The 11758-nt window shown below is 38.4% G+C and overlaps 1 protein-coding gene across 8 annotated transcripts in view; it reads left to right on the top strand.

The window, feature by feature from the left end:
* The first annotated feature begins 756 nt into the window (after nt 1-756).
* Nucleotides 757-11758, top strand: part of CDC42BPA (CDC42 binding protein kinase alpha) — a 207116-nt gene continuing 196114 nt past the window's right edge. For all 8 annotated transcript variants that reach the window (XM_080927474.1, XM_080927480.1, XM_080927479.1 and 5 more), the window contains exon 1: nt 757-1257. In XM_080927474.1, coding sequence (XP_080783600.1) covers nt 1080-1257 — 178 coding nt within the window. In that variant the 5' untranslated portion in view covers nt 757-1079. The remainder of the gene's footprint in view (nt 1258-11758) is intronic.

Raw genomic sequence — 11758 nt, 5'->3', positions numbered from 1 at the left:
CTCCTCAGCGGCGGCAGCGCCCCCTCCTCCCGCGCCTCAGCCTGCCTGCGTCCGTCAGGAAAGATGCCCTCAGCCCAGGGCTGTGAAGAAGGGACCCGAGTCGCTGCCCGAACCGCGGCTACCGCCCGCGTCCTCTGAATTCGTCAGCCCAGCCCCTCGCCTAGGGGCGGCGGCGGCCGCGGGGCGCGAGCGGGAGCCCGGGCGCTGCGCCCGGCGGCACGGCGCGGCCCGCCAGCGGCCTCCGGCATGGAGCGGGCTCGCGCGGCCAAGTAGCCGCCGCCCCCGGAGCCCGGCGCGAGAGCAGCCCGCAGTCCGCCTCGTCTCGGCCGCGCCGCCGGCCAGGCCCCGGGAGAAGCCAGGAGGAAGATGACGCGTCCTCGCCGCAGTCCGCTGGAAGCTGGACTCGCTGCAAAGCCCTAGGAAGAAAGAGCTCGGAGCGGAGGCTCGGCGTGCTCCGAGCCGAGCCGGGAGAGCGGCTCCGGGAGCTGCCCTCCCTTTGCCGCGGAGGACTCGCCCAGGAGCTTTCCGAGTGGAGGTTGGGAGCATTTGCAGCAGAATTTTTGGCTTTCCCTCCCCCTCCATACATTCCCCCCTCCTCCTTTTTCAATTTTTATTCTTCCCGGGAAGTGAATTGCTGATGCCAAGGGGACTTTATTCATTAATGATGCAACTGGATTCGTTTCAGGATTATGTTGCACGAATTGAATTTTGAATGAAGGAGTTTTTTTTTTTTTTTTTTTTTTTTTGAAAGAAGTGTTGACCCCTTAGTTCGTTGTACTTTTAATTATTTTATTTAAATATACAGTTTAATTGTATTATTCTCTTAAAAATATTAAATCTATATTTTATGGAAACTTACCCTCAAAATATATATGCTTATGGGTGAAATTGAAGAAGCTTCCGTTAAGTGAGGTGACTGGTGTATTGGATGTTTAATTCAGCACCGGCATTGCATGACAGTTGTTGAAATAACAAGTGGTTTATTTTTTAAAACCACATCTTTAAAATTTTAGGTTCAGATAGTAGTAGTAGACATCGTAAGGGCATTTAAGAGAAAACCAGCAGAAATCGAAGCAAACATGTCCGGAGAAGTGCGTTTGAGGCAGTTGGAGCAGTTTATTTTAGATGGGCCATCTCAGACCAATGGGCAGTGCTTCAGTGTGGAGACGTTACTGGACATACTCATCTGTCTTTACGATGAATGTAATAATTCTCCATTGAGAAGAGAGAAGAACATTCTTGAATATCTAGAATGGGGTAAGTTTTATTTTGAATATTCTTAATATGCAGCTGGGCATGAGCATTATTAACGATCGCGAAAATTATGTGTATATCCTTAACAAAAGAACAAACGCCAATTAGCGAAGACTCATCTCTTCTAGGTTTTCATAACTATTTGCCAAGAGTAAAGCTCTGCCACTTAATTGTTGCCTTGTTGTTTGGCCTTGCTGTTTGCGAACTCACTGCGTTTTGGGGCAGCAGTAGGAGCTTCAAAACTAATGCTGGGGTGGGCAAAATCGGAATCTTGAGCACAGCTGTCACAGCCGTTCGGTGGGAGGGTGTTTGCTGGTTTTGATATTCCTTCCCAGTCTTTGGGAATCACTGGAGACCAGAGGATATTTGAAGTGCCTGTGTTCATTTTAGGACAACAGGAATGTGGAGGTGGTGGTCAGCACGTTTAATTTAATTTCTGTATAGCACAGGCAAAACAAACTACTAAACATGGACTTTGCAAAAATTACCAGGTTCCTGAGAAGTAATTGTGTGTGTGTGTGTGTGTGTGTGTGTGTGTGTGTGTGTGTGTGTGTAAAGCAGATGTAGTTGGGGATTGTTTGGAGGCAGCTCCACCTGCCTTGGATTTTATTCTAAGTTGAACTTGTATCTACTCTCCTTAGTGTGACTCAGGGGAGACCTGTAACAGTGGACTAGGTCAGTGATGCAGGCAAACGCTGCTGCATGTGACCTTCAAGGTAGCAGGCTTGTCTGAACTCTCAGAGCCTCTGCTGTCACTCACTGAGGTGAGGGATGTCTGCCATCTAACAGTGGCCATCATGGCCCAGGCTGGTAGAGGGCAGTATCTTAGCTCCAGAAGGATCTGGGCCATCAAGAATTTTGTGCTGTTGAAATACTTTTAGCTAGCTAAATGATTTTTATATTGAAGATCTTTATTTCCAAGCAAACCTTAGTTTTCTGAAGTAAAAAATTAAGTGCCCCTTGTTTCCATCTTCAAATTCATTCAAAATTTGTTTCTCAAGTCAACTCCCACTCTAAGAATGCCTACCTGAGGCAATTTTAATTCTCCACTTTTCCAGAGTGAGTGGTAGCGGCATGACGTTACAAGGTTTAAAAAAATGTGCAAATGTGAATGGGATGATTGCACAAAGCAGTTTGCCATCATCACGCTGGGAATGTAAGAGATCTTACCCCCCCTTCTCTCTCTCTCTCTCCTACTGTTTATGTTGGCACTGACTTTGCATCTACCTACCTTTTTATGTGTAGGATACAATATTTTATAAAGCATATGGAATTTTACACCCAGTGTTTCATAAACTTAGGAATTCTGTGGTGTTTCTTTTTTTGAAGACTTACAAGGTTTCAATACTCAGAGTTGGAATTTGTGTCCTTTAGTTACAACTTCATAGTGATACTGTCCTCTGATTATGACTGTCATTTAATATCCCTTTCATTTGCAAAACAGTAGGAGACCTCTTTGTAATAGCAGTGGCAAATATAATTTAAAACAGTGTATGGTATAAGAGAGAATGCATTTTCATGGCTGCCTGATGTGTAGTAGTTTTATTCTATGGGGTATTTTGCCATCTTATTAAAATAACCTACGTACCTTCCATTAAGTATCTTTTCTTGGATTTTTGCCCTACGTTTATGAAGATACTTTGCAAACACACACACACACACACATATTTACTTATACTAAAAAGTAAAACAAAGATCAAATGTTTGGGTACATTCACTATTTTTTTTTTTTTTTTTTTTGGAGAGAGGGTCTTATGTAGCTCTTGAAGTTACTATGTAACTGAGACTGGCCTTGAACTCCCAATCCTTCCATCTCTCTCTACCTTTCCAGTGCTGGTGTTACTGTGCACTACCATGTGTAGATTATATAGTGCTGGATAGTGAACCAAGGGCTTTGTACATGCTAGGCAAGTACTCTACCAATTGAGTTCCATCCCAGTCCACATTCACCTTTATTCTTATTAATAACTTCATGTCTTACCTTTTTAGTTGTCTGATATATGGTATGATGAGACTCTACAGTCTCATAAACCATTACTGGTGCTTTAAAAAGGTTTATTTCTATTATTTTAAATTATATATGTGTGTGTGGGTGTGGTGTAGGTATGTGCTGTAAGTGCAAGCTCCTGAGGAGGTCCCAGACATCTGATCCCCATTGGAGCTGGTGGTTGAAAGGTGCCTGACATGGGTGCTGGGAATCAAACTCGGGTCCTCTGGAAGAACTATTTGCCCTCTAAGCTACTGAACCATCTCTTCAACTCCAAGAGAGAAGTTTAAACATTAAAAAAAAATATATATTATTTTTTAGATTATAATAGTTACATCATTTCCCCTTTCTTTTATTTCTTAAAATTCCTTCTATAACTCTCTTTCCAATTCATGGCATCTGTTTTCATTAATTGTTTTATACACACACACACACACACACACACACACACACACACTCCTAAATGCATAAATACAACATGTTTAGTATGCATAATGTTTCTTGTATTTATGTTTTCAGGGGTGAACATTTGGTTTTGGATAACCAGTTGGTGTGCTCTTCCTGAGGAAAGAGCATAGAACTTTAAAGGAATTATTTTGTGTACTTTAGGCTTTTAAACCTCTGGCATGCTCTTCCCTTCATAAGAATTACAAGTGGAGAGATGGTTCAATGGTTAAGAGCATTGACTGTTCTTCCAGAGGTCCTGAGTTCAACTCCCAGCAGCCACATGGTGGCTCACAACCATCTGTAATGGGATCTGATGCCCTCTTCTGGTGAGTCTGAAGACAGCTTCAGTGTACTTGTATACATTAAATAAATCTTTTAAAAGAAATGGAATTACAAGTGGAAGTGTTGCTGAGATGCATCATAAGTGGTTTCATTTACTGTTTTTGAGCCATTGGGGAGCTTAGATTAAGAGTGATAATATCTTTTCCTTTAAGTATTGCAATGAGTCATTACTTCGTTTATTAGTCTATCTATTACATCTTGGGAATAGTTCTGTATTGTTCTCGATGCAAAAAATGTATAAGAATATGTCGATTAGGTTTTCAGATTGTGAGTTGTCTTCACTTTAAATTATTAATGAATTATTAACTTTTTGGGATGGAAATATAGTAATACAGTTAAGGTTAACTTTGACAATTTTGATTTGCTTCAATATGTCATCTTTGATTAAATTTTAGTCATTTAAAAAGTATTGTCTTTAAGTCTTTAAAAGAGCTAATAATTTAAATAGAACAGTGTAGTTGAACATTCCATATCACATGCTAAACATTTGTGTTTGGTTTTTGCATTGTTGGAAGTACCACCTAGATTCTCCATATTTTTGTAAGGGATGACTGGTTACTTTTAAACATGTAGTCAAGATTTTGTGTGTATCGCTCCATTGATTTCATTTGATTCCAAGTTACGGTCCATTTCATTTCTGTAGTGGTACAGGTAATGTTTTGTTCTTAACAGCACCACAGTAAGAAAACTTGGCTATTCCAAGTCAAGCTGCTGCTTTTCTTTCATAGCATTTCTTGGTTTTGGTGCTGAAGAAGAAAAATAGAGTAGGAGACAGGAAGAAGGGATTAAGTCAGGGGTGCTAGCCCAAGGGGATAAAATCACCTTAAGACCATAGATCACTTCTGAGTTTAATAATGTGTATTATTTTCTAGTTACAGCCATCAAGACTCGAAAAGATTTCTTTTCTTTGTTTGTTAAACTGTTGAAAAAATTTCTACTTGTAGTCAGTAAAATTTGAAAGACTTTCTTTGATTTTTAAGTTGTTGGAAAGATTATGGTTTCTGTTTTTGTTTATATATAAAGAGTTTTGATGTCAGGAGTGGTTACAGTTAAGTTGTAATGGAGCTACAGAAATACAGTAGTTGTGATGTTGTAAACTAACATGTTAGTGATGACTAATACATTCACTATTCATTACATTGTTTTTTCTTCTACTTTGAAATGAGAAAAATGAAAGTTGAGGGATTACTAATTCATTTAAAAAGTGGATGTAGGATAATACCACTGAGAACAAGAGGGAGTGCCAGGATTCCCTGTATGTGTAGATTACTTTTCTAGACTTTCTGATCTTAATTTTATAACATGTCATGTAAGTTATCATCAACTGATTTTATAACTTACTCAGATTGTATGCTACAACCATGGAATAGTCTGATTATTAGTCTTATTGCTAAGTCATATCAACAGGTATTGTAAGATAAACACTTTCCTTTATTAGAAGTTAGCATGTTTATTTATTTAATATTTTATTATTGAGATAGGGTTTCTCTATGTATCCCTGGCTATCCTGGAACTTGCTCTGTAGAGACCAGGGCTACCTTAAACCTGGAGATCGGTCTGCCTCTGCCTCTTGAGTGCTGGGATTGAAGGAGTGTGCCACCACTGCCAGGCATAGAATAGCTTCGAGTCTATTCTCAGTTTTTTTCTTGTGTGAGTTGGGGTGATGATGGTTTGGAAGGAAGGAACTGAATTATTTCTAGATACTTTAATTTGTTTGTCATTTCTGTTGTTCCTCACTGTTAACTTTTCCTGAATAGAAATATTCATCATACAGAATTGTTAAGATATTTATTGAAATATTCTGTTTTAAGGATGGATGTGGTTTATCTGAACCAGGGTTGACATGTTCCAGCGATACTCTGTGATAGTTTTCTGTTGCACCATTTCTCTCCCTTCTTCCTGCCTACTTCTTTCTGATAGAATTGACAAATAATATTGGTTACTGTAACAACTTGCAGTATTGATTACTTAGTTGGTAAACTGTTTAAAATAGTAGTGCTCTATGAATGAGAACAGGTTGTCAAGGTTCACATTTTAAGAATTTCAAAAGTATTTCATATGGAAACAAGGCATACTTTACTATAGCAGTGGGGATAAATACTATAATATGTATAATACGAACTGTCCCATAAATCTTAGGATGTGATTACTATCACATAGTAAGTTCAGCCTGCTTTAGGGCAAAAGAACTGAAGTTGGCATGAGTTTTATTGTGCTACTCAAATCTTACTTACTGCCAGGAAACTGTGTAAAGCTTGTTCCTTTCATTCAGCTGGGTGTAATAGTTAAAAAAAAATCAATATATAAAGTCTAACCAACATTTAAAGGTTAGGCTAGAATAGAAAACAACCAAGTTCATCATACACAGAAAGATACTGGTATGCAAAGCATTTGTGCTTTGTTGCATTTCTTACTCTTTATCTTACGAGTTTGGAGTGTTGTGTAGATGCAGATGTCTATGTTACCTAATAATGAAAATATTAGAAGCATGGTTCCTGTTTTCAGAAGGAACATGTAAAAGATCCAGGACAACAAATAGGTAATGTCACGAAGGGGAATGTACATAGGGGCAAGGCTGGAGAGGGGAGGGGCAAAGAAGAGCTTGGATTAGGGAGAGGATGAGAATGAGTGGCCAGTGAGGGGGTGGGGTGGGCTCCATCGTGTTCCTAAGGTGGTTTGAGTCTAACAGAACGATTGGCTACCTTTAATCTAGGAGAATATACTGGATGATAAGAATTAACCTCATTCCTTTGTATTTTTTAAGTGGTTATTGCCTCTTATTTTCCTTTTGTGGCAGTGATTACCTTTGATTGTCAGAGACATATTAGCTTTTTGAACTTAGGGATAAATGATAGTAGTGTCCTGGCAATTTTGTTCTGTTCCAGGCCAACCCATGAGAATTTGCTAGTTTCTCGTTCTTGTCACTCATAGACCATCAGTGAAAGTGACTTCATGTATTGAAGACCATCAATTGCTCAGCTGTTTTTGCTGAATCTGCGTAAGTTAAGAAGTGCTTTTTAAAATGACTTCTTTTTGAGTGATCTGTGCTTTTAAGTATTAACTATCTCAGACACAAGAATGAGTGTCCTTTGTTGTCACTGCATAGAGAACTGCTCTCCAGCTGCAGACAATTTTCTTTTCCTCCCCATTGATGCTGCTCAGAGCATTAGGGTTGCTCTTTTCCCTAGCCTCTCACCTTCGCTGACAGTTTGCATCTCTTTTTTAGGCAGTAGGTGAGAATAGGTAGCCTTCAGTTGATCAGCCTCTCATCTGTTGGTCTTGGATCTGCTATTGGTATAGAGCTGCATTTGGCTTTCATCAGAACAGGAGCCACAGGATCTGGGCCCTCGTTCTCAATGTCGTAGTTTGTTTTTGAATTTTTTTCATACTCTAATTTTGAATCAGGGCTTCTTCATCTTGTTTTCTTCTTCTCTAGTTTCAAAGGGTGTTCCTTGAATCCATGCACTATTACTGATGTGTGTGTGTGTGTGTGTGTGTGTGTGTGTGTGTGTGTATAGATGTGCACAGAATCTTGTAAGTTTGGAATTTGGAAAATCAATTCAGATATAATTCAAGTAAAATATTTCAGGTTCTCCTAGAATTTACAAAGTTTATTGGGTTACAGAATCATCATTTTTGTATAATGTCGTAGAGTTGATTTAGAGTATTCTAAAGGAAGAGTTGTTCCTTTGTAACTTTTTATTGGGGTTAGAAAGAAACTTTGAGGAACTTGAATCTAGCTTTGAGTAAGTTATATTTTACTTCGTGCCTGTAGACTTACATTTGTGTGTGTGGAAGTCCCATGACCTGAGAGATAAATTTAACCCTGTGGAGTAGTAATGACACTGCTGGTGGAGTGATGTCTGAGAAACACACTGCTCACTGTAGGATTGGAGTGAATGGTACACTGAAGACCTGCGCTGTCAGCTCCTGGATGGCTGAGACCTTCCTGTGACATTCTTCTTGTTCTAATTGAACTAACTCCCCAATGGAAAGGCATTTACATGATCTTAAACACAGAAATTACCGTTTTATTTTTATAGCCCCAGTTACTATAATTTTAACGTGTTACAAAACTATTTTGTGTCTGAAAAAATTTGTTCATTATGATGTTTAGGAAGAAAATGCCTTGAACTCTTGCAATTTCATAATCTATTGTGTTTTGTTTTTTTCTCCTAGGATAACTTTTAGCTAAGCAGTTGGTTTCTATCTCTCAGTTAGTGGGAACGTTTATTACTATGTATAATGGTGTACGAGTTTCATGTGTCAGCATCTGTTTGTTTATATTATTATAAAGAAACTAGATGACCATTCCTCTTTAGAGAAAACCGTGCACAACTGGTGTTATTTTGGCAGCATGTGGACAGCTGGAACTTTGTGAATACCGTAAAGTTTTGATCTACATTTTAGCATGGTAGATAATAATACTGGAGGACAATCAACCTGATTGTTCAAAAACAAGTGAGGAGATTTGGTTTTAGGCTGGATCCTTTAATTATTGGCTAGGTGATCTAGGCAAGTTATTTAACTTCTTGAATTTGTGTTAGATCAGCTGTAAAGAAGTAGACATTACTACAATATTTTATCAAAAGTTGAAAGCTACTTTAGAATTTTCCCCATAACTTAAGAGTTTATTTTGTTGGTTTCAGTCTCATTCTGATTTTTTTGTTTTTGTTATTGTTTTTAATACTGGGTCTCATGGAGTCCTTGAACTTAATATGACCTTAAACTTTGATTCTTTTGCCTCTACCTCCCAAGTGTTAGGACTAGATTGTATGCTGTTATGTCTGGTTTCTCTCTGGTGATCAGATGCTAGAAAAGCAGTCTACCCACCAAATTATATCCCAGCTTTCATTTTGATTTTTAAATTTTTATATTATTTAGCCTGAAAATAAAGGAAGAACTAAAATGCCAAATTGGGGATTAAATTTAAGTTAAGTGTATACTAATATTAATGAAAGGATATAAGTAAATTTACTTTGTTATCAACAGGCATTTATATCTTCTTGACAATGTCTTATCAAATTGTTATTACTTTAAAATTTTTATTTAGTTGTATGTGTATGAATATTATGCATGTCTATGCGCCCTGAACATGTCTAGTGCCCATGGAGGCCAGAGGAGGGCATCAGATCCTTCAAAATTATATTTATTGAAGGTGTCTTTTTCAGCTATACAAACAGTCTTAGGTATTCTTTTTTTTTTTTTAAACGACTTTATATTACAAAACAAAGATAAATGTACAGATTTTAAATATTTTTTGCTTAAAATTATACATTTTTGTCAGTACTGTTTTTTCAGATATTAAAATAATTTTTACATAAAACTATGTGAATATATTTTTTAGTCAGTACTTGATTTTTTCAAGGGCTTGACAGTATGCATTGAAAACCTAATAGTTACCATGAGCGTAAAGTACATGCAAAACAAAACGCAACATGGAAATAGTCAAAGTCTTCTTGTTTTGTAAATATATATATTTTTTTTGTTTTCTTTATTTCTTGGACTTCATACAGTCTGTGAGTTGTTTCTGGGGGAGTGCAAGCCTCTGGGGTTAGCATCCCAATATCAGTGACTGCATATTATGTCTGTTCTTTTGTGACCGGGTTATCTCACTCAGGATGATATTCTCTAGATGCAGCCATTTTCTTAAGAATTTGGTTAAGTCATTGTTTCTGGTTGCTGAGTAGTATTCCATTGTGTAAATGTACCACAATTTTTGTATCCATTCATCTTCTGAAGGACATCTGGGTTCTTTCCAGCTTCTGGCTATTATAAATAGAGCCACTATGAACATTGTGGTGCATATATCTTTGTAGTGTATTAAAGTGTCTCTGGGGTATATGCCCAGAAGTGGAATAGCTGGGTCTTCAGGTAGTACTATATCCAATTTTCTGAGGTATCGCCAGACTGATTTTCAGAGTGGTTGTATTAGTTTGCAACCCCACCAACAGTGGAGAAGTGTTCCTTTTTTTCCGCAGCCTCTCCAGCATCTGCTGTCATCTGATTTTTGGATCTTGGCCAATCTGACTGGTGTGAGGTGGAATCTCAGGGTTGTTTTGATTTGCATTTCCCTGATGGCGAAGGATGTCGAGCACTTCCTCAGATGTTTCTCGGCCATTTGGTGTTCCTCAACTGAGAACGTTTTGTTTATCTCTGTACCCCATTTTTTAATAGGGTTATTTGATTCTCTGGTGTCTAGCTTTTTGAGTTCCTTGTATACCTTGGATATTAGGCCTCTATCTGATGTGGTGTTGGTAAAGATCTTTTCCCATTCTGTTGGTTGCCATTTTGTTTTCTTGACGATGTCCTTAGCCTTACAGAAACTTTGCAATCTCATTAAGTCCCATTTGTTAATCTTTGACCTTAGAGCTTGAGCCATTGGTGTTTTGTTCAGGAAATTTTCTCCTGTGCCTATGTGTTCTAAGGTTTTCCCTACTTTTCTCATCTAATAGTTTCAGTGTATCTGGTTTAATATGGAGATCTTTGATCCACTTACACTTGAGCTTTGTACAAGTAGATAAGAAAGGGTCTATTTGCATTCTTTTGCATGCTGAGTGCCAGTTGGACCAGCACCATTTGTTGAATAGGCTGTCCTTTTTCCATTGAATGTTTACTGCTCCTTTGTCAAAAATCAGGTGACCATATACATGAGGGCTCATTTCTGGATCTTCTATTCTATTCCATTGATCCACATGCCTATTTCTGTACCAGTACCATGCAGTTTTCAGCACAATTGCCTTGTAATATAGCTTGAGGTCAGGGATAGTGATTCCCGTAGATGTTTTTTTGTTGTTGAGGATGGATTTAGCTATTCTAGGTCTTTTGTTATTCCATATGAAATTGCTTATTGATTTTTCCAGTTCCATGAAGAACTGGGTTGGAATTTTGATGGGGATTGCATTGAATCTGTAGATTGCTTTTGGTAGGATGGCCATTTTTAAGATGTTGATCTTTCCAATCCATGAGCATGGGAGATCTTTCCATTTTCTGAGATCCTCCTCAATTTCTTTCTTTAGAGGTTTGAAGTTCTTGTCGTACAGGTCCTTCACTTGCTTAGTTAGAGTCACACCAAGGTATTTCATAGTTTTTGTGACGATTGTGAAGGGTACCTTTTCCCTAATTTCTTTCTCCACATGTTTGTCCTTTTGAGTATAGGAAGGCTACTGATTTGTTCGAGTTAATTTTGTATCCAGCCACTTTGCTGAACTTGTTTATCAGCTGTAGAAGTTCTCTGGTAGAGTTTTTGGGGTCACTCAAGTACACTATCATGTCATCGGCAAAGAGTGATGTTTTTATCTCTTCCTTTCTGATTTGTATCCCCTTGATCTCCTTTTGCTGTCTAATTGCTCCAGCCAGGACTTCCAGTACTATGTTGAATAGGTAGGGGGAGAGTGGGCAGCCTTGTCGAGTCCCTGATTTTAGTGGGATTGCTTCAAGTTTCTCGCCATTAAGTTTGATGTTGGCTGTTGGTTTGCTGTATATTGCTTTTATTATGTTTAGGTATGGACCTTGGATTCCTGTTCTTTCCAGGACTTTTAACATGAAGGGGTGTTGGATTTTGTCAAATGCTTTCTCAGCGTCTAGTGAGATGACCATGTGATTTTGATCTTTGAGTTTGTTTATATGGTGTATTACATTGATGGATTTCCTTTTATTAAACCATCCCTGCATCCCAGGGATGAAGCCTACTTGGTCATGATGAATGATCGTTTTAATGTGTTCTTG

The sequence above is a fragment of the Micromys minutus genome, assembly GCF_963924665.1.
Source record: "Micromys minutus genome assembly, chromosome: 1".
Classification (NCBI taxonomy): domain Eukaryota; kingdom Metazoa; phylum Chordata; class Mammalia; order Rodentia; family Muridae; genus Micromys; species Micromys minutus.
Note: the sequence above shows the minus strand (reverse complement) of the source record. Positions and strands in the feature narration are given on the sequence as shown.